Genomic DNA, 24,351 nt, shown 5'->3' with positions numbered 1-24,351 from the left:
TCTGGTTGCTAGGGTCCAAATTACCCCAGCAACCACGCATTGACTTGAATAAGAGGCCGGAAAGGAGGCAAATAATTCAAGAACTATAAAAAAATAAATAATGAATGTTAATGAAAAGTTGCTTAGAACTGTAACATACTAAACGTTAACTTAAAAGTAAACCACCCATTTAAAATTCTTCAATTATCCTTTAGTAGACATGATCAGTTGGAGCTTTAAATGTACAATTACTCTTCCCTTTTGTTATAATAACATTTAGGTTTGGTTCTACCTTGCCTATAACTTTGTCAATGGCTACAAAAAACACTCATCTGGCAAGTCAGAAATAGTGTACAGTTTTGTGAATATGCTACTTGACAACTTTTTGTCTCAGCTTGGGCAGGAACATATGTAAATAAACATTAAGAACAAAACAACAAACAATTTCCTAATATAAAATATTCAAATAATTTCAGTAGACCCTGGATTTATCTTTTCCCAGAACTGATGCAGATTCTTCACAGTCTCACAGGGGCAATGTGTGCTTTTATCTTACTGGATTTTACAAAAAAATGAAAAATTACCATTTTTCATCGTATATCAATTTATACCAGAAAAATATTTCATTTTAGGGATGAAAATCCAACTGATTTGGAAAGCCTTATGTCTCTCGAACGTGCCAATACCAGATATGTATAGTTTTAGGGAGATTTAGGATTTCTGTACAGCAAAAACTCCCGGCAGTATATTACCGAATTTTGAAAGCATTAAGGCAGAAAACGGCATGCTTTAGATTCCAAGGCAAAAAATCCTGAAACCGTAGGTTTACCCCAGAAAACCATACATTTTTGAAAAGTACACATTCTGCCGATAACAAAATGGGTAACTATGTCTCTCTACTCCCAACTACCAAACATAAAAGCTTGTCTGAACATAGCGGTTTTTCAAAAAAAAATTCAAAATTCTGAAAAATCATTTCAAAGGTTTTATTTTGCTGCTCCGCATAGCCCAAACTATATTAGGTACCAAGAAAAAGCACCTGAAATATGATTGCCAGGGGTCCACTGAACAGTTTGATACCCATTATGCATAGGTTTACCAAAGTATCTGGCATTTAGAGACACCAATATGAAGTTAGCACATCCAAATTGTTCAGGACTTTACTTCAGCTACTGAGAAATCAACACATTGACTGCATTTTTGTGGGGTAAAAACACAGAAATATATGTTTACCCCCCAAACCCATATATTTTTGGAAAGTACACATTCTACTGAATCTAAAATGGGTACCCATGCCTTTCTGCTCCAAACTACTGAGTCGCAAGGCTTTCCCAAAATTGTCGGTTTTGGTGAAATATCTGAAAATTGCCTCAAACCTTCAACTGCCCAGCACCATATCGCCCATGTATCATTACGTACTAAGAAAAAGCACCCTAAATATGATTGGCAGGGTTCCTCTGAACATTTTGGTGGTCATTGTTCATAAGTTTACCAAAGTATCTGGCATTTAGAGGCCCCAAAATGAAGTTAGCGCATACAAACAGTCCCGTGGGTAACTTCAGCTAATGAAAAATCAACACATTGACTGCATTTTTGTGGGGTAAAAACACAGAAATATATGTTTACCCCCCAAAACCCATATATTTTTGGAAAGTACGCATTCTACAGAATCTAAAATGGGTACCCATGCCTTTCTGCTCCAAACTACTGAGTCGCAAGGCTTTCCCACAATTGTCGGTTTTGGTGAAATATCTGAAAATTGCCTCAAAGCTTCAACTTCTCAGCACCATATCACCCATGTATCGTTATGCACCAAGAAAAAGCACCCTAAATATGATTGCCAGGGTTCCTCCGAACAGTTTGGTGGCTATTGTTCATAGGTTTACCAAAGTATCTGGCATTTAGAGGCCCCAAAATGAAGTTAGTGCATACAAATAGTCCTGTGGGTAACTTCAGCTAATGAAAGATCAACACATTGACTGCATTTTTGTGGGGTAAAAACACAGAAATATATGTTTACCCCCCAAACCCATACATTTTTGGAAAGTACACATTCTACAGAATCTAAAATGCGTACCCATGCCTTATTGCTCCAAACTACTGAGTCGCCAGGCTTTCCCAAAGTTGTCGGTTTTGGTGAAATATCTGAAAATTGCCTCAAAGCTTCAACTTCCCAGCACCATATCACCCATGTGTCATTACGTACTAAGAAAAAGCACCCTAAATATGATTGCCAGGGTTCCTCTGAACATTTTGGTGGCCATTGTTCATAAGTTTACCAAAGTATCTGGCATTTAGAGGCCCCAAAATGAAGTTAGCGCATACAAACAGTCCCGTGGGTAACTTCAGCTAATGAAAAATCAACACATTGACTGCATTTTTGTGGGGTAAAAACACAGAAATATATGTTTACCCCCCAAAACCCATATATTTTTGGAAAGTACACATTCTACTGAATCTAAAATGGGTACCCATGCCTTTCTGCTCCAAACTACTGAGTCGCAAGGCTTTCCCAAAGTTGTCAGTTTTGGTGAAATATCTGAAAATTGCCTCAAAGCTTCAACTTCCCAGCACCATATCACCCATGTGTCATTACGTACTAAGAAAAAGCACCCTAAATATGATTGCCAGGGTTCCTCTGAACATTTTGGTGGCCATTGTTCATAAGTTTACCAAAGTATCTGGCATTTAGAGGCCCCAAAATGAAGTTAGCGCATACAAACAGTCCCGTGGGTAACTTCAGCTAATGAAAAATCAACACATTGACTGCATTTTTGTGGGGTAAAAACACAGAAATATATGTTTACCCCCCAAAACCCATATATTTTTGGAAAGTACGCATTCTACAGAATCTAAAATGGGTACCCATGCCTTTCTGCTCCAAACTACTGAGTCGCAAGGCTTTCCCACAATTGTCGGTTTTGGTGAAATATCTGAAAATTGCCTCAAAGCTTCAACTTCTCAGCACCATATCACCCATGTATCGTTATGCACCAAGAAAAAGCACCCTAAATATGATTGCCAGGGTTCCTCCGAACAGTTTGGTGGCTATTGTTCATAGGTTTACCAAAGTATCTGGCATTTAGAGGCCCCAAAATGAAGTTAGTGCATACAAATAGTCCTGTGGGTAACTTCAGCTAATGAAAGATCAACACATTGACTGCATTTTTGTGGGGTAAAAACACAGAAATATATGTTTACCCCCCAAACCCATACATTTTTGGAAAGTACACATTCTACAGAATCTAAAATGCGTACCCATGCCTTATTGCTCCAAACTACTGAGTCGCCAGGCTTTCCCAAAGTTGTCGGTTTTGGTGAAATATCTGAAAATTGCCTCAAAGCTTCAACTTCCCAGCACCATATCACCCATGTGTCATTACGTACTAAGAAAAAGCACCCTAAATATGATTGCCAGGGTTCCTCTGAACATTTTGGTGGCCATTGTTCATAAGTTTACCAAAGTATCTGGCATTTAGAGGCCCCAAAATGAAGTTAGCGCATACAAACAGTCCCGTGGGTAACTTCAGCTAATGAAAAATCAACACATTGACTGCATTTTTGTGGGGTAAAAACACAGAAATATATGTTTACCCCCCAAAACCCATATATTTTTGGAAAGTACACATTCTACTGAATCTAAAATGGGTACCCATGCCTTTCTGCTCCAAACTACTGAGTCGCAAGGCTTTCCCAAAGTTGTCAGTTTTGGTGAAATATCTGAAAATTGCCTCAAAGCTTCAACTTCCCAGCACCATATCACCCATGTGTCATTACGTACTAAGAAAAAGCACCCTAAATATGATTGCCAGGGTTCCTCTGAACATTTTGGTGGCCATTGTTCATACGTTTACCAAAGTATATGGCATTTAGAGGCCCCAAAATGAAGTTAGCACATACAAATTGTCCTGTGGGTAACTTCAGCTAATGAAAAATCAACACATTGACTGCATTTTTGTGGGGTAAAAACACAGAAATATATGTTTACCCCCCAACCCCATATATTTTTGGAAAGTACACATTCTACAGAATCTAAAATGGGTACCCATGCCTTTCTGCTCCAAACTACTAAGTCGCAAGGCTTTGCCAAATTTGGCAGTTTTGGTGAAATATCTGGAAATTGCCTCAAAGCTTCAACTTTCCAGCATCGTATTGTCCATGTATCATTACCAGCATAAAGCATCCTAAATATAAACATAGGGGTCTACTAAACAGTTTGATGCCCAATATGCATAGATATACCAAACTATGTGGTGCACAGAGTCCCCCAAATGACAATATGTATAGACATTTTCACGGCTGACGCGCTGGCTGCTGCAATATAACCACCCGGTGTGTGTATTATGCGACATTAGACCACCTAACAGTACAGAGACCCCAGAAAACCATATGTTTTCAGAAAGTACACATTCTGACGAATCCAATATGGGTAAATAAGTGTTTCTACTGCATACTGCCAAACTGCAAATCAATGCTGAACGTAACGGTTTTTATCAAATTTCTGAAAATCGTCACAAAGCTTGAATTTTACCCCATTATATGCCCCACATTTCGTAACTTATCAGCATAAAACATCCTAAATATGAACGCCAGGGGTCTACTGAACACTTTGATGCCCAATATGCATAGATATACCAAACTATGTGGCGCACAGAGACCCCCAAATGACAATAGTGTATATACATTTTCACGGCTGACGCGCTGGCTGCTGCAATATAAGCACCTGGTGTGTGTATTATGCGACATTAGACCCCCCTAACAGTACAGAGACCCCAGAAAACCATATATTTTCAGAAAGTACACATTCTGACGAATCCAATATGGGTAAATATGTGTTTCTACTGCAAACTGCCAAACTGCAAAGCAATGCTGAACATAACGGTTTTTATCAAATTTTTGAAAATCGTCAGAAAGATTGAATTTTACCCCATTATATGCCCCACATTTCGTAACGTATCAGCATAAAACATCCTAAATATGAACGACAGGGGTCTACTGAACACTTTGATGCCCAATATGCATAGATATACCAAACTATGCGGCGCACAGAGACCACCAAATGACAATAGTGTATATACATTTTCACAGCTGACGCGCTGGCTGCTGCAATATAACCACCCGGTGTGTGTATTATGCGACATTAGACCACCTAACAGTACAGAGACCCCAGAAAACCATATATTTTCAGAAAGTACACATTCTGACGAATCCAATATGGGTAAATAAGTGTTTCTACTGCATACTGCCAAACTGCAAATCAATGCTGAACGTAACGGTTTTTATCAAATTTCTGAAAATCGTCACAAAGCTTGAATTTTACCCCATTATATGCCCCACATTTCGTAACTTATCAGCTTAAAACACCTTAAATATGAACACCAGGGGTCTACTGAACACTTTGATGCCCAATATGCATAGATATACCAAACTATGTGGCGCACAGAGACCCCCAAATGACAATAGTGTATATACATTTTCACAGCTGACGCGCTGGCTGCTGCAATATAAGCACCTGGTGTGTGTATTATGCGACATTAGACCCCCCTAACAGTACAGAGACCCCAGAAAACCATATATTTTCAGAAAGTACACATTCTGACGAATCCAATATGGGTAAATAAGTGTTTCTACTGCAAACTGCCAAACTGCAAAGCAATGCTGAACATAACGGTTTTTATCAAATTTTTGAAAATCGTCAGAAAGATTGAATTTTACCCCATTATATGCCCCACATTTCGTAACGTATCAGCATAAAACATCCTAAATATGAACGACAGGGGTCTACTGAACACTTTGATGCCCAATATGCATAGATATACCAAACTATGCGGCGCACAGAGACCACCAAATGACAATAGTGTATATACATTTTCACAGCTGACGCGCTGGCTGCTGCAATATAACCACCCGGTGTGTGTATTATGCGACATTAGACCACCTAACAGTACAGAGACCCCAGAAAACCATATATTTTCAGAAAGTACACATTTTGACGAATCCAATATGGGTAAATAAGTGTTTCTACTGCATACTGCCAAACTGCAAATCAATGCTGAACGTAACGGTTTTTATCAAATTTCTGAAAATCGTCACAAAGCTTGAATTTTACCCCTTTATATGCCCCACATTTCGTAACTTATCAGCATAAAACATCCTAAATATGAACGCCAGGGGTCTACTGAACACTTTGATGCCCAATATGCATAGATATACCAAACTATGTGGCGCACAGAGACCCCCAAATGACAATAGTGTATATACATTTTCACGGCTGACGCGCTGGCTGCTGCAATATAAGCACCTGGTGTGTGTATTATGCGACATTAGACCCCCCTAACAGTACAGAGACCCCAGAAAACCATATATTTTCAGATAGTACACATTCTGACGAATCCAATATGGGTAAATATGTGTTTCTACTGCAAACTGCCAAACTGCAAAGCAATGCTGAACATAACGGTTTTTATAAAATTTTTGAAAATCGTCAGAAAGATTGAATTTTACCCCATTATATGCCCCACATTTCGTAACGTATCAGCATAAAACATCCTAAATATGAACGACAGGGGTCTACTGAACACTTTGATGCCCAATATGCATAGATATACCAAATATGCGGCGCACAGAGACCACCAAATGACAATAGTGTATATACATTTTCACAGCTGACGCGCTGGCTGCTGCAATATAAGCACCTGGTGTGTGTATTATGCGACATTAGATCCCCCTAACAGTACAGAGACCCCAGAAAACCATATATTTTCAGAAAGTACACATTCTGACGAATCCAATATGGGTAAATATGTGTTTCTACTTCAAACTGCCAAACTCCAAAGCAATGCTGAACATAACGGTTTTTATCAAATTTCTGAAAATTGTCAGAAAGCTTGAATTTTACCCCATTATATGCCCCACATTTCGTAACGTATCAGCATAAAACATCCTAAATATGAACGCCAGGGGTCTACTGAACACTTTGATGCCCAATATGCATAGATATACCAAACTATGTGGCGCACAGAGACCCCCAAATGACAATAGTGTATATACATTTTCACAGCTGACGCGCTGGCTGCTGCAATATAAGCACCTGGTGTGTGTATTATGCGACATTAGACCCCCCTAACAGTACAGAGACCCCAGAAAACCATATATTTTCAGAAAGTACACATTCTGACGAATCCAATATGGGTAAATAAGTGTTTCTACTGCAAACTGCCAAACTGCAAAGCAATGCTGAACATAACTGTTTTTATCAAATTTCTGAAAATTGTCAGAAAGCTTGAATTTTACCCCATTATATGCCCCACATTTCGTAACGTATCAGCATAAAACATCCTAAATATGAACGCCAGGTGTCTACTGAACACTTTGATGCCCAATATGCATAGATATACCAAACTATGTGGCACACAGAGACCCCCAAATGGATATATAGTAGATAAAATTTACAAGGCAAAACAAAATAAGGCAGTAAAGGGTGAAATGCAAAAAAATCCAATAAAACCACAAAAATCAATGTTTTTTTTCCAGACTAGTGTTATCGGCCGTCAGAATCACAGTTTGAATATTTTAGATGGGCCAAACAGGTTATACGGCTAGAAACAAGTGAACACAATATATGCAGAGCTGAAAATGCAATAAAATGGCTAAAAATGCAATAAAATGGCTAAAAATTCAATAAAATGGCTAAAAATGCACCAAAATACCCAAAATTGCAATATAATCACCGAAATAACATACAAAAGGTATTGCACAGTACGGTTAGCGAATACGCTATTCGTAATGGCAATAAAACATTTTTTTCAGCCAAAAAAAGAGACGATGCGATAAGAAAAAAAAAAAAAAGCCACAATGCCATGTATGTGCATGTGCGTGTGTACAAATGGTAAATTACATGTTATGTGCGCATGTGTGCGTGTGCACGTGTGTGTAAGTGCAGTGAGTGTAAGTGACCCCCCCAATCCCCAAAAATTTATGTGTAAGTGTGTGTAAGTGTGAATCTAAGTGTGTATTACTGTAATAAGTGTGTGTTGGTGTGTTTGTGTGTGTAATTGTTGCACTAACCTGAAAAAGTCGCTGGAGACTGTTGCAGACGATCAGGAAGAGCCCCTGGAAGAGATCTGCGACGTGGTTCCTGTCTCTGTGCTGTGGGGGCGGAGATCGACGGCGCGGTGTAGGCTGCAGCAGCAGTACACGTAAGTAACACGTGCCTGCTGCTGTTTTTGGGCCCCTGGGCGATCGCGCCCCAGGGGCCACTCGATCCCCTGCTCTGCTCGTTGCCTAGGGGCAGGGGATCGAGGAGGAACGGAGCTCTAACAGCCGCTCCTCCACTCGAGAACCAGGAAGTGCTGCAGAACGTAGAATCTACGTTCTGTGGCATTTCAAGTACCTTTGCCACAGAACGTAGATTCTACAATCTGTGGCATTTAAAAGGTTAAATGTGTTTATCATGGCTTTCATTAAGGTAAAAGAAAGGGTAAGCATAAGTCAAACATTTCCTCTGGTTTGTTTATTGTCAGAATATTAAGATTTTTATTTAGTGGAGCATTACTGGGTCAGTTTTTAAATAAACCTAAGTAGCATTTTCAATTAGGGCAAATATACAGGACCATAATCATTGAACTTTTTACCAGGGCCATTGTTTGATGGGGTTTTATAGAAACCAGCACATAGTTTCAAAGCCAGAACTGATTCGACAAGTTGTTGGAATGTGGAAAGAGCCACAGCAGAGCATTGGCTTGGAGAGATCCCCAACAGTGACTCGTGAGCAACATGTTACTAACCAACCCCTTGGATGTTGCTCCCAATGGCCTCAAAGCAGGTTCTTATTTTTCAAATCCTGGTTTGGAGGCAAGTTTTGGTTGCATAAAATCCAGGTTTACATCCCAACAGAGCCACCTGTAGGCTGCCAGTCCATATAATGGCTACCAAATAGCCAATCACAGCCCCCATGAACATTTTTCATGCTTTTGTTGCTCCCCAACTCCTCTTACTTTTGAATGTGGCTCATGGGTAAAAAAAGGTTGGGGACCCCTGTTCTAGAGTATATGAATGGGCACATAAAACAAGGCTTATCCCAAATCTGTTCATCCTCATCTGGCAATTTTGTTAGACTGTAGGTTGCCTGGTGGTTCTATAATCATCTTAAGCCTTTGGGAACTGTTTCAGAGCTCTCTATTCAGCCAAGTTTAACCCTTTATTTGTTCTTCTCAGTCAGCATTTCATACAGAGAGCACTGGCGTGATGCTCACCTTCCAGTGGCTTCCCGAATTCACCTCTCCTACATGTACCATTGCCAGCTTCTCCTTGACCATGACTTCCTCTGCTACCAAGGAACTTCTGATTCTGCAAGAGAATAAGTGGTATTAGTGGAAAAAATTTCTGAATGCTTACTTTCTAAACCACTGGCTGCTTGATTTTGAAATACATATCCGGTTATGTTCCTGAACTTCCTTCTGAGTTAACAAGGGGAACTGTGCCTATTTTTCATGAGCTACAGTTTCCATTCAGTTTTCCAGCTCTGAAATCATAAATAAAACAGATTGCAACCAACATTAAAGGAATGGACACTGTTTGTAGACTGAGAAAGAGTAACCACCACCCAGACCCCATACCAAGATAGTTGGTAGACTGCACCCAGGCAGGTGTTGCAGAAGTTTAACGCCAGCTTTTTTGAAGACCTGCTGGTAAATACTATAAAAAAAAATTAAAAAAAATAAATATATATATATATATATATATATATATATATATATATCACACAGAGAAGGTCCGCACTCTCAGGTCTTAAAAAAAACATAAAAATGTTTTATTGAATGACTAACATTTCGGCCTCTCTGAGGCCTTTCTCAAGGTATGGAAAAGCACAATATGAATGCCTTAAATACACATATCGGCGTGAAACATTAACTGACTGACCTATCAGCATCGTCTTCAATTAGTTGAACTACACGTATAAACATGACAAAAAACAAATTAGCTATATTGTGTTGATTTAAACACTGCTATAAATTAGAACCTTTTTCTTTTGGCTAGCTAAGAAATTAAAAACATGTAGAATTAAAAACAATACTGAGTAACAATCATTTCCTGTCTTGCATACATATACTATTAACTAGACCGTTTATGTTACAAAGTAGCAAGTCTTGAGTGCAGGTGAAAGGTCTGCAATTAAGAACCCTTGTTGATGTTAACACCATTAAAATCAATGCTAAATTTTAAATATAGGTATAGTAAGTGCAGTCCTCAGTCCAGGTCAGGTAACCATAATATGTGTTAACTGGTGAGGTATTATCCCTCTATTTTCCCAGATGAAATTTAGTTTGCATATTTTGCCAAAAAATTAACCCAGGTATTTGTTGCCCCTGCACAAGGGTATTACCTGCTTTACACAGTGATCCGGTGCTGTACCCTTGAGAGTTATGCAGTCCAGTGCGCTGCTGCCCCCACACAGAGCCTGCATGTGGTATGGAAGTTGGGGTCCTGAAGCCCTGTACAGTGGGGTGCTTACACGTTACACCTTTGGGCGGTCTGTGTTCTGCGATCCGGTGCTGCACCCTAGAATCAGGTGCGCTGCTACATAATGGATTTATTTCAGGTTCCGTGCCTAAAAGAACAAGTCACCTCCCGATGCAACGGTCCACGATCATCTGGATGACTGGACAAAGTCATGAACTATGCTTTCCATAGGGAACACTTCCGCTTCATCACAGTGACTTTAATTTTTTATTTTATTTTTCACTTTTTGCATATTTTTGGGTGTTTTTTTTATATTTTTATACTTTAATTATTGTTTAACTTTTGGGTGGTGATCTATATACACATTATACAGTGACTGGACTACTGAAGTTATAGCTTGTAATTTTACATGAAGTTTATATACAGATATGATTTTCTGCATAACACCAAAAGTTATAGTTAATGAAAAGATAACATATAATTTTGTTATTATATAAATCCACATTTTATGTAGTTTATTATTTTATAGGAAATAGTTATGTGGTGGAAGATAGTTGTCACAGTTTGGGTTTAAGTTCATAGTTAATGTGATTGGTGGTTAGATCACACTTGTGTGAGTCACATGTTACTATAGCCTATTCAATCCCCTTGCACATAAACACACCAGTTAAAGCATCGTTGCATTATACCTGGGTTAATTTTTTGGTAAAATATGCAAACTAAATGTCATCTGGGCAGGTCCGGACTGAGAATTAAAATAGGCCCTGGCATTTCAGGTACACAGAGGCCCAATCAGCCCACATAGAGGCCCAAACAGCCCCTACCAGCCCACTAAATAGTTACTTTCTATGGGACCTTATAGCAGCCCCTCTGGCATTTGCCAGAACCCACAGATTGCCAGTCCAGGCCTGCATCTGGGAAAATAGAGGGATAATACCTCACCAGTTAACACATATTATGGTTACCTGACCTGGACTGAGGACTGCACTTACTATACCTAAATGTAAAATTTAGCATTGATTTTAATGGTGTTAACATCAACGACGGTTCTTAATTGCAGACCTTTCACCTGCACTCAAGACTTGCTACTTTGTAACATAAACGGTCTAGTTAATAGTATATGTATACAAGACAGGAAATGATTGTTACTCAGTATTGGTTTTAATTTTATATGTTTTTAATTTCCTAGCTAGCCAAAAGAAAAAGGTTCTAATTTATAGCAGTGTTTAAATAGACACAATATAGGTCATTTGTTTTTTGTCATGTTTATACGTGTAGTTCATCGTCAACTGACGATGCTGATAAGTCAGTCAATTAATGTTTCCCGTCGATATGTGTATTTAAGGCATTCATAAAGTGCTTTTCCATACTTTGAGAAAAGCCTCGGAGAGGCCGAAACATTAGTCATTCAATAAAACATTTTTATTTATTTTTATTTAAGACGTGAGAGTGCGGACCTTCTCTGTGTGATATATATTCTACATTTTGGACACTGCACCCAGGCACATTTGAACCAAGTATTGAGAGTGCCAACTCCTCTATGGATGGTTTTATTTATATATATATATATATATATATATATATATATATATATATATATATATATATATATATATATATATATGTATTGGATCTGTTATCTGGAAACCCATTATCCAGAAAACGATGAATTATGGACAGGCTGTCTGCCATAGACTGCATTTTAGCCAAATAATCCACTTTTAAAAAAAATATATTTTCTTTTTCTCTGTAGTAATAAAATAGTACTTGATCCAAACTAAGATATAATTAATCCTTATTGGAAGCAAAACCAGCCTATTGTTGTTTTTTTTTGGGACCTGCTATCCAGAATGCTTGGGACCTAGGATTTTCTGGATAACTGATCTTTCCGTAATTATATATATATATCATTTCTTCTTCAGTCTGGAATCAACAGCTTCCTTCTCTGTTCTGCCCTACATTTGGGTCTCACATTTTATCACACATTATACATACATCAGGACTGTCTCGTGTCACGTATGATAGACAATGTGTATGTGTGTGTACTAAACATCCATGTAGCCAAGGAGGTCAAATGTGCAGGTGATGTTTTTATTTTTTTTCCACAACAGTTACTGACTAGAACTGTATGACTGCTAAGCAGAATGTGTGAGAAACGGCCTAGGACAGTTGAAATTATAATATGGAGAGATCAGAAATAAATTCCACAGTTCAAGCCACAGCAAGCTTATCCATGGCATGAGAGCTGCATGCATAATAACGCTATTGTTAGAGAGCCTGGTGATTATTATACAGAACAGAATGAGCATTGTTGAATTAAATCAGTTTTGTAAAGCCATTTTAGGATTATGGTTATATAGATGTGGGAAGTCCTTTTACTGTTGAAAGTGTAACGTAGCAACATTTGACCATGAGTAGATCATTACAGTTATTTTATTGTTACATCACCAGAATAATAAAAACACGAGGGTGATCACTACTTATAAATAGGAACTTTGCTTTACACTGATAACTCTACTCTGATTTATTTATAAAATGCAAGCATGCAGCCTGGTTGATTAAAGGTCAGAAACCCACAGAGCAAGATAAAGGGACCCACCAACTTAGTCAGATGAACAAATGCAACATTTTAGTCAAATTCTTATAGGTAGAACTACACAATGCGCTTACTTCCGTTCCGACGCGACGCAAGGAATCATAGGTGTCACATCGGATATACCGAATCGAATGTAAGTAATAGGAATGTCACACATAGAAGCTGATTTCATCCGACACGACATGCAGGGTCGGACTGGCCCGGCGGGAAATCGGGAAAAAACCGGGTCCAGACCCCTCTTCCGATATTGGAATAGCACCAAAAAAAAAAAATGTTGATGCAGCACCGTCTGTGCATGCACCAAGGACAGAGTGGCACCTCACAGTAGGGGGGCTGGAGGGGGTCCTGGATAGTGGCCCCGGGCCCCCCAATCCGACCATGACTGTAGGATGAGAACGCTGCATGTTGCGTCTTTATCCGACAGTCGTGTCGGATAAAATGAGCTTTTAAGTGCGACATTCCTATTACTTGCATTAGATTCGGTGCATCCGAAGTGAAGCCTGTGCTTCCTTGCGTTGCACAGAGGTAAGCACATTGTGTAGTTCTACCCTTAGATCTATCAAAGGTCAAGGTGAATTTTCGAAGTTAAAAACTTCGAATTTCGAGCTATTTTTTGTGTACTTTGACTAGGGAACAGTCCAAATTAGATTTGAATTTGAAAAAAACTTCGAAATTCAAATATTGAAATTTATCATGTACTGTCAATTGGTGGACTTTAAGAAATCGAAGGGGAAAAACTTCTAATCGAATGCACTATTCCTTCGATCGGACGATTCTAATTCGGACGTATACGGACCTCTTTGATCCAAAAAAAACCTCCGACTTCACTTCGGTTGGTCTTTTTGAATTGGAATTTCGAAGTATTTTCAATTCGATATTCGACCCTTGATAAATCGGCCCCTTAATCTTGTCCAAACTCTACCCAGATCATGCCAGACAGCGTTCAGGGTTCAGTCGCCTCAGAGTGCGATTACTGAACTGGCGCCATCAATGTATGTCCAACATTGGTTTCACTTCCCAATTATATTCCCAATTATATATATTTATTTGTTTTTGCATCATGTCAATGCTTTCAAATTGGAAATATTTCACTCACCCCTGGTGCAGTCGTATTAAATGTTATGTTACTTGCTGCATATTCACCCCTCTGTTTATCTGTATATAATATATAGAAACCCTACTCAGACACCTATACAGGGAGGAAGCCAAAGCAGAATAATGGGGACAGCTAACTATAGACTGTTGGGGAGTGTTCACATATAAGTAACCAATTGTTAGCAGAACTCCTGCCAGTCTGAACATCTGTAAGTACCTCATAAGCAGACTACCCCATGTCCGCCGCTGAAGAAGATTAAGCGGGTGTCTAGCGCCTCCGCACTTGTTTACGCACAGCCGCGCGTCCTCGTTTGCGCGCGGGGGGTGGGGCGCGACGTAGCTGGCCGGGTTGCCTGGGGCGCACTGCGGACCTGACAAGGGGTGCACTGGTCCGATATTGGCCACTAAAATAAAAAAATAGGTGTTTTTTTTCCCCTTTCCGGCGTCCACTGAATTTCTTTGTAACAGCTGCTCGTATTGACTACGGATTACGGTAGGGGTTGGGCTGCGCGTGTAGGCGAGTGATTACGGGAGCTGCTGATGCCAATGATGAGTCAGAGTGTTTGGTGCTGATGTTGCTGCCATTTCATCAGCTCGGGAAGCCCAGCGTCCTCTGTGCGACGTCTCTCCATCTTCCCACGGCCGGAGCTTGCTGTTAATCATCGCATCCTTTATTGGTTTCGATCAGAAGAAAAAAGAGCTGGATCCAGCATTACATTCTTGGGGATAAGTGAGAGTGATGGGCCCTAGTGAGTGTGGCTACAGAATAGGCTGACTGATCTCCTCTGGGCGCTGCACACGGGCCTCGCTGTCATTTACTCAGTGGAACTACTTTATACTGCAATGTGCACCTCCGCCCAGGCCGCTTCCCTAGCCCTCCTGCAGCCATAGACTCTCTGTCACTGCTGTAAGATGGAGGAGGCAGCCTGAAGTTGCCATTGAGGAAAGAGTAAGAAAGCCATAGTGAGGCTTTGTGTTACTGAAGTATTTCACCTTTAAACAATATGTGCAGCTTGGGGAGAAGCTATAGTGTATAGTCTGGGGCCCTCTCTCTGCAACTCACATATCTGCCTGAACAGCGCCCCCTGCTGCCCAGTTGCTTCACTATCATGTTGACAGAGGACAGGAAGGAAGCTTCTTCAGGGCTCCATCACCGCTGACTGGAGGGCAAAAACATTGCCATAGTGGAGCCTCTTTTGTTTAAAAATAGACTATTGAGGAGCTTCACACATTCCTTTCGGCTTACACAAGGGCAGCATCTAACGGAAATCGTTTTACTGTCAGGCTAAAGCGTTTTAGTGCCCTGACAGGAGAGTTTGCCCCATAACCACGCCATTATTGTGCTAGCCTAGGTTCTTTGCTTCTACTGGTTCCATTTGGAAGCCTTGAGGAACAGTGGATACCTGGAGGTACCTCTTAAAAACCAACCAGGACATTCACCTATACATTACCAGGGAGTTTGGCCTACAGGGTCCAGAACGGTTTAAGTATTGAACAATGGAAGCAATCTGGCTGTACCAGTTTCGTCTCATCGTCATTGGAGACTCGACCGTGGGTAAATCGTGCCTCATCCGTAGATTCACAGAAGGCCGCTTTGCCCAAGTCTCTGACCCAACCGTAGGAGTGGATTTCTTCTCAAGGCTGGTCGAGATCGAACCCGGCAAGCGGATCAAGCTACAGATCTGGGATACAGCTGGTCAGGAGAGATTCAGGTATGGTTGCCAGCTTTTCTTTGGGAATTCTAACCTCCACCACTCACCATGGGGTTGTTGGACTTTGAGGGGTTTTCACAATCCAAACAAATGTAAGAGGGAGTATGGTTATGAAATCGGGAAATAAAATACCATTGGTAGAATGCAGGTGCCACCCCAATGGCAATGTGCGTAATAATAAACAACTCTTCTCTCATTTCTGGCACTGTTTCAGGCATCAGGTCCGGACTGAGAATTAAAATAGGCCCTGGCATTTCAGGTACACAGAGGCCCAAACAGCCCCCACCAGCCCACTAAATACTGACTTTCTATGGCACCTTATAGCAGCCCCTCTGGCATTTGCCACAACCCACAGATTGCCAGTCCGGGCCTGTCAGGCATAGATTCATTTCTTCATAAAACCCTTGTAGCACCCAAGTTAAAAAATAGGTTATATTTTCCTTGTCTCATATATATAAAGTGGAAGCTATTGTTTGTCAGGGTGTGGAGGTCTGTGTGTTTGTAATGATCATTTGATTTCATTTCACATATATGTTTCTTTTCTCTATTCTGATCTGCATATAGAGCCAAACCCTACTGCCTGCAACATATTGTAGTAGCTAATAATTGTAGAGTTGAATGCTGAGTAAGAGATACTAAATATACTAAACCATATTTTTGCAGGGTCAAATTGATGTTTTTCTGATAATAATTAGATAGGATCAAGGGTGAGCTTTGCTTGAGTTTTGACTGATAATTATGGCCCAGTAGGAGCTGCGCATTCATATTCAGTTTCCCTCATGATTTATTTTTGCTACAAAACCAAGATAAATTCATTACATAGCTGCAGATTTCCTTACAGTTATCAGGGTACTTGGTGCAAATCCTGTAATTTGCATTTGCAACATAATTTGTAGCGATCAGGCTTCCAGTAGTGTTCCAGTGCATTATAATTTGTATTATCATTATTATTATTATTGAGTTTTTAACCTTTACAAATATAACAGCATATTCATTTGGTACCAATTATAATCCAGCACAGAGGCAGTGCACTACTGAAAAAAATTAATTCATGGAATAGAAAAACCCAGTGACATGGAAAAGATACATAAACATTCACAAAATAGAGTCCCTAAAGACACATATTAGTCTATATCAGTGGCTAAAGCCTAAGCCTTGGTTGGCCTGCCCAAAGTAAAGGCTGTTAGGAAGAGATTTAATGGGAATGTGGAAGATCTGTTTTAAAGATTAGGTAGTACAGGGAGCCCAACTTAGAGTGAGACTTGGAAAAATTAACAAACAAAAATTTGCATGCCCTGTACATTATCAACACTATGGCTGAACATTTGATACATCAATATTTTCATATACATGAATAGCTACTAAAACAAATAAAATAGGCACTTAAAGTCAATTGAGACCTTGGAGTGTTGGGTGGAAAGCCTCAGGCCCGACCGTAAGCAAGAAATTTGATGGTAGTGGGATGGGAACGGCAGTTCTATGGCCAATGTCATAGCAATTTCAGCCGCAGTAAAACTTTTTAGTGTGTGTGCTATTGTGCATAATGGCCTTCGAGTTGTCTAGCTGGATGTCAAGGTCTTCAAGCTCTGTTCACACCCACTAAGTAGGAGGATGTGGTAGCTTACACCATTGTTCCAAACTGAGCCTAGCTGGATGATGTTGTCTACATCAGTTCACTTAGGGTTTGCTGTTGCCATACTGTTGAATGCAGACAACATGTACATGCTGCAGGACTCTGGCCTGGTGTGTAGATGGGGGTAAAGTAAGTAATTGGCTCTGATACAGCAGAATTTAGAAACATGACAACATAGCACACAAAAGCAACACATTTATCTGCATTCAAATACCCAAGAATATCTATAGATGGGTACATTTAACTTCTGATCCCAGCATTGGCTTGGCACATTGACATACTTCTCCAGCTCCTCATGTAATGTGAACAGTACTCAGGCCAGCAGATGATTTCTGGTTACTGGGTGTACCCTACAAATGTAGTCAAATATAGTATGTGTGGCACATTAATGCTCACTTTTCGATTAAATTCTCCAGGAAATGATTTTCAAAAGTTTGGCAGCTATGTCCTTTAGAATGCACAGAGTCATCTGTGTTCTAGTGGCACTCTAGATTACTCATTACTATACTATGATTTTCTACCATTTTGTTTCTCTAAAAATCAGTTTCCTGAACCAGAACTCCTGAAACTGAGCTGAAGGCCATTATTCCAGAACCCCAGAACCTATATTGCTTTCCAGAAAAGTGCATACACATTGCTTACCAGGCAGTTCTTGACTGTGTGCTGCAAGCAGGGCTACCACATGATACATACAGATTATCACTTGAAATTGGGGGATAGGAAGGTTTTGTTGCCTTCCTCAACTAGCAGTTAATTAGGTTATATATAGACTTAAAAGATTGAACTTGATGGACGAGTGTCTTTTTTCAACCTAACTAAAGGTGGCCATACACGGAGAGATCCGCTCGTTAGGCGATGTTGCCAAACAAGCGGATCTCCCCCCGATATGCCCACCTTGAGGTGGGCAATATCGGGCTGATCTCGATCGGGGAAGCCCTTCGGGGGGGCCCCATACATGGGCCAATAAGCTGCCGACTCGGTCTGTCGGCAGCTTTTATCGGCCTGTGTATGGCCACCTTTACTATGTAACTGTGAAATAGTAGCAACGGGATGCAATTCAATTCCATACATAGTATGGTTGAGGACAGTGCGAATGGGTCACCAACTAGATACATTGGGCCTCACATTGTACATTAAGTTTAAATCAAGCCCTGGATTTACAAGTGTTGTGTTTCATTTGTCCCCTTGCAGGTCTATCACACGTGCCTACTACAGAAACTCTGTCGGAGGTCTCCTGCTGTTCGATATCACCAATCGCCGCTCCTTCCAAAATGTCCACGAGTGGTTAGAGGAAGCCAAGGCCCACGTGCAGCCTTACCAGATAGTCTTTGTGTTAGTTGGTCACAAGTGTGACCTTGACACGCAACGTCAAGTGACGAGACATGAGGCTGAGAAACTGGCATCTGCTTACGGCATGAGATACATTGAAACCTCAGCACGCGATGCCATCAATGTAGAAAAAGCTTTCACGGAGCTGACTCGAGATATATACGAGCTGGTTAGGAAGGGAGAGATAAATATTCAAGAAGGCTGGGAAGGAGTAAAAAGCGGGTTTGTCCCAAATGTAGTGCATTCATCAGAGGAGGTAACTAAATCAGACAGGCGGTGCCTATGCTAATTAGTTCCAGTAATATCCTGACCGCTTTATAAACTCTACTAACATAACATTCACAGTTCTATGTGGTAGCATAAAACCCCTATGGAAGCCACAACAAAAATTTAACAGATTGGCTCTGGTAAAATAAAATACTGTTGTTTGCCAGCGCAGTGAAAAAAAAAACCACTTCCAATATTGGAAGTTCTTACATCGTTGGCAAGGGCCAAGTGTGCATGTCTGTGTTTTAGGGGTGGAAAAAAAATATTGCAAAATATAAGATACAAAAGGGTTCGAATACATCCTTCTCCATTTGGTCCTTTGGTGTAGTTTCATGTTGGTAGATACATGCAGTTAATTCCACAGTTTGACGGTTCTAATAAATAGATATAGAAGAAGCAACCCTTTTGTATAACGTACTTTAACATAACGAACATTGCGTTCTAGCTTCTGTTTCTAATAACTACCATGAAACACACGAATAAGAAGCTCTTACATGGTATGCACACTATTGGAGGCTGCACTGCAGGCATAGACAAACGGAACTCAATCTAGAGGACGTTTCACCAAAAACCTGGTCCTTTGTACCATGGATTTAGATTCATAGATTTAAGGCTTTTTCATTTGTTTTGGGTTTTTTTTACATACTACTGGTTGAAGGGAAACAGACGAGGCTCAGTTTCATATTTTGCACTGTTCTAGGGGAAAATCAGTTAAAAAAAAAAAAAAAATCAGCAATAGATTATTGGATTGAGCCAAGCGATGGTACAAGATAGGCAACGGGCATTGGACTTCTCAGCCTTTATTTTATATCCAACATCCTTTCTCTGCATAGTATACCATGTTGCCTTGGTAGCAGTTGTTGTTTATTAATGTTAATTCCTGCAATGTTATATAGCAGTTAAGATAGGTAAGGGGTGGGGGGAGGCCCTAATTCCCTTTTTATATAAAGGAAAAACAAGCCGACAGCAGCCGTGTTGGATCATTTTTGCTGTTAAAATCGCCAGCCTTGTTTGGAAACTTGCAGTAAAACTACCTTTTGCCCTTACAAATGCACCGTTAAAGGTTCCTTTATTGAACACATGAGTTTATGATCTACAACAATTACAACGTTTCCCGGCCCTTTATCAAACAAAAAAAAAAAAAAGGTGCCAACTTCTGTGCTGTTTATATACAGTATGAAAATTGGCAATATAACCTAGAGTCGCAGACCGTACCAAGCAGGAATTGGTTCAGCCATCCATGAATACATCGTTCCACTATTCCAGTAATATTGCACCTCAGCTCCGTGCTTTTGGCAGCTGTCGACAGTTCCCCCCATCGATCACTTATTACATCAGGTAGAATAAAATGTGATGGACTTCTGCTCATTGCTGAGATCACAATGAAACTTAAATTTGTACTGCTTCTACAAATGGAGTCTGTCCGGCAGGTTTCAGGTTGCTATGGAGCGTTAAGGGGTAACGAAAAGTAAGGGAATGTACTGTACACGGCAGATTGCATCTCTTTGCGAGGCTGGCATTCGGGAATGCCTAATTTATCTTTTTAACTTCTATGTATGTTCTAGTAATACACAACTTTCACAGTAACATTTATGTTATACATTGGTCTGTAAGCATTAAAAGTGAACAAACAAATCAACTTCATGGTGTTTTTTAATGTACAAGAGACACAGGTGATGTTGAATGAATCGCCCATATTTGGAAGATGATAGCTAATTCTTACATTGCATTTTGAAGCTATATCATCAGGTGCGTCAAAATAGAGGAAGCAGATAAATACTATATAAAAAAAAAAATTTGGGCCACTTTATAAATCAGACCTTTAAAATAATTTAATGGAGTTGTAACCCCCTCCCACAAGAAAATAATGTGTTGTCTAATAAGTTATTTCTAATTGTAATTGAAGCCAGTATTTGCCTTTTATTCTTTAAAATCCTATAGGCAAATTCACTAACCTCCGAAAATTCACCAGCAACGGCTTCACTCATTTCGCCAGGCGTAGATTCGCCAGGACAAAGCTAATTCACTAAAATCCGAAGCACCGAACGCTGGTGAAGCTGCGCTAGCGTTCAGACGCCAAGCGAAGTTGCGCTAGCGTTGCGGGAAGTTCAATGGACGTATATATTAGGAAATGTAGGGGGGAAGCCGGTTACCCCCAAAAAATTGTACACTGTTTTGCAGCCTCTCACCCTGAAAAAAAGAAAAGATGCTAGTGTTTTTTGGGACTTGGAAAACTTTTCAACTATTTTTTTAAGGAACTCCTATCTACTCTATTGCCTGGTCCGAGGTGGCGATGGCAAGTCCAGCCAAGAGGAAACGTTCAGTAAAATCCGCATCTTAGTGAATTTGCGTAGTTACGTTAATTCGCTGGATCGCAATTTCGCCTGGCGTTAGGGAGCGAAGTACCGAAATAGTCTATCTTTGCAAGCGGTTACACCAGCGACCGTTAGTATATGGGCGAAGTTTCGAAATGACGTCACCGGTGAATTTTCACCAGCGTTAGTAAACTTGCCCCCTAGTCGTGGCTATGGAAACAAGGTAGGACGGTAGACCTGTGAAGTGGCACCCAGGGGCGCTAAACCAATTAGGCGAGTTGAAAAACTCACCTCAGGCAACAGCACCAAGTAGGTTAAGAGGGATGGCAAAAAAGCTGCTCCTGAGACCTTTAAAAGCCAATAGATCCCCCCCACCACCACCGCAGAAACAAGTAAGTGCTGAAGGCGAGGGGCAATGGACTTACAGGAGCCATCTCAGGTGGAACACTGCAACTCCAACCAGTGCAGTTGCACACAATGTGGCCTTAATTTCAAACTTATCAGTTAAAAGATAGCAATATGATTTGTGAAACTTCCCCTTCAGTCAAGTACTGGTCCCAATGGTTCAATACCTAGAGACAGTAAGTTGCAAGACAAAAAAAAAATTATATGAAATAAAATGTAGCAAAGCGCAAAATCTATATTTGGATTTGTCCAAATATCTAATTTTCTACAAAAGACTCAACAGATTACCAAATGAAATCCCAAGACTAATTTACAGATTCAGGGGAGGCTGCATCACTAATGTGTAGAACCAATAATTCCATCTGAAGACCAGAACTACAGCTCTTAAGATTCCCAGGAGTGTTTTGTTTATTTTTTTGCCGCCCCTGGAAAACTTGCGGGCCCAGTCACCTGGGACAAGATTCACAACTTGCCTTATGGTAGCAGCACCCCTGGGCAGAAGAATTTCACCTTTAAAGTGGGCCTGTCACCCAGACATAAACATCTATATAATAAAAGTCCTTTTCAAATTAAACATGAAATCCAAATTATTATTTTAAAGTGAGTAGCTGTTATAAACTAATTTAAAAATCTCAGCTGTCAATCAAATATTGGCTGACCCTGCCTTAGGGCTTTTACAGACGAGCTTTTGAGGCTGCACTCCCCTGCGTTCCGTTTTTATGTGTTCAGCCACAGGGGGGCGCAGAAGACGCATTGTTTTTTCAATGGGGCTGTACTCACACAGGCGCATGTAGGCGCCGACGCAGGAAAAATGCATGTTGCGTCTCAACCTGCGTTCGGAGCCTATATGCGCCTGTGTGAACTACAGCCCCACTGAAAGAAACTGAATGCATCTACTCCTGCGCTCCCCTGTGGCTGAACACATATAAACGGAACGCAGGGGGCGCAGCTTCAAATGCTCATCTGTAAGAGCCCTTGGGCACAGAATTGGGGCAAGCAATTACTTTCACTTTCCATTCAGCACTTCCTAGATGTCACTGCTCTCCCCATATTCCCCAGTTCTCTTTATTGTATAATTGTGTAGCCAGGGCATGGGAATGAATATCAAGTCCCCCATTCTGGTGCACAAACAAGATTCTGAGATGATACAAGGCTTGCCGTAATAACACTGTCCACAAAATTGCTCCTGCCTGCTTGCTATAATTATGAATTCCCAGACTGATGGAAACAAGATTCAAATAATTTATACAGTGTAATTAAAGTTCATTTTGCTTGACTAACATGATGAAATAGGATTTGGAATAATTTTTTGGGGGGACAGGCCCCCTTTAAAGCTAGTTTTAGCCTTTATGAACCTCTTTCTGTACCAACGAACTTTATTTTGTGGTCCATCAGCCAATACTGAACAAAAATAACTCCAGCATTTCGGGGGAGTACCCCCTTCATCAGGTACGCCCCAGAAACATTGTTACTGTTGGATTGACATTAAACACGGGAGTAATCCCTTGAGCATGTTACGTGTGCTGGAGTTATTTTTGTTCATTTAATCGTGGAGGGGCCGTCCTCCTATACCCCAGGCACCGTACATAACTAATTGGAGAGGCCAGGTGTGTGTGCAACTTCTTGCCTAACCATCAGCCAATACTACCATAGTACCAGATCGGTCATCCAAATTCCATGTTTCCTTTGAGGACGCTGAAACAGTAGCTAGGCAGTGCGAGAAAAGATGTTTTTATTGATTTGTGTGATATAGAATTGTCCTAAAGCTTTGGGAACATTTCAAAGCATCTTGCCTTATTAAAGGGAAAGAGATGCAAAGCAACCGTATCTTACTGGTAAAAAAAAAAAAAAGTGAAGTCACTGCTGCAAAATCTTTTAGTTTCTACATTTTAATCATGAGAAGTAAAATGTACAATATAGGTAACATGAAACAGATGGCCCCTAATCAATCTAAGCAAACGAGAAGTGCGGCAACTCATGATCCCAACTGGCACATCCAGGAAAAGAAAGCGTGCCTGAAACAGTCCTGTTGAATTTAATGGTTTGCAAGGGGTCCGAGGTAGTGAAGGGATGTATTTCTGGAGCAAGTCAAAGCACACAAACATGTATATATTTATAGTACACGGCCTTTAACTTTCATTAGATTGACAGCTGATTCAAAAATAATGATGGCCAGGTTTTTTGTTTTTTTTTGGTGTAAACCATTTTACACACCTTTGAGAGTAAGTATGTGAGTGAGTGTGTGTTTGTTTTTATATCAGGTCTCAAACGCAATAGGTAGGGCAGATTAGAGAGTCAAATATCATATCTTAGTGAAGGGAAGGTATGAAAAAGTTAACTGAAAACCATAGAAGTGATGAAGAAATTTCAGTTAGCACCACCTTGCAAAATATAAACACTAAGGGGATTATGTAATTAAATGCACAAAGTTTACACAGGAACAGAAAACCCACAGAAACCAATCGGCAGGTCGAATTTACTGTTTATCTGTTTAAAAGCAAACATCTTATCGGTTGCTATGGGTTACTGCTATTGGGCAAACCTTTTATTACATATGGT

General features: G+C 40.3%; 1 protein-coding gene and 1 long non-coding RNA gene across 2 annotated transcripts; one reads left to right on the top strand and one right to left on the bottom strand.

Annotated features, from left to right (window-relative positions):
- Window positions 1–46: 46 nt before the first annotated feature.
- Window positions 47–14,549, bottom strand: LOC121397026. Its single transcript, XR_005963356.1, has 3 exons — window positions 14,349–14,549; window positions 9,234–9,327; window positions 47–83 (listed from the first exon to the last, which is right to left on the bottom strand). It is a non-coding gene; the product is annotated as an uncharacterized LOC121397026 (long non-coding RNA).
- A 168-nt stretch (window positions 14,550–14,717) lies between these two features.
- Window positions 14,718–20,711, top strand: rab39b.L (RAB39B, member RAS oncogene family L homeolog). The gene is made up of 2 exons (XM_018229828.2): window positions 14,718–15,843; window positions 18,668–20,711. Exons 1-2 carry the CDS (start codon window positions 15,629–15,631, stop codon window positions 19,092–19,094), a joined length of 642 nt encoding a protein of 213 aa, XP_018085317.1. The 5' UTR covers window positions 14,718–15,628; the 3' UTR covers window positions 19,095–20,711.
- Window positions 20,712–24,351: the final 3,640 nt, after the last annotated feature.

This window comes from Xenopus laevis, chromosome 8L (assembly GCF_017654675.1).
Source record: "Xenopus laevis strain J_2021 chromosome 8L, Xenopus_laevis_v10.1, whole genome shotgun sequence".
Taxonomy (NCBI): Eukaryota; Metazoa; Chordata; class Amphibia; order Anura; family Pipidae; genus Xenopus; species Xenopus laevis.
This window is presented reverse-complemented; position numbering and strand designations above follow the sequence as displayed.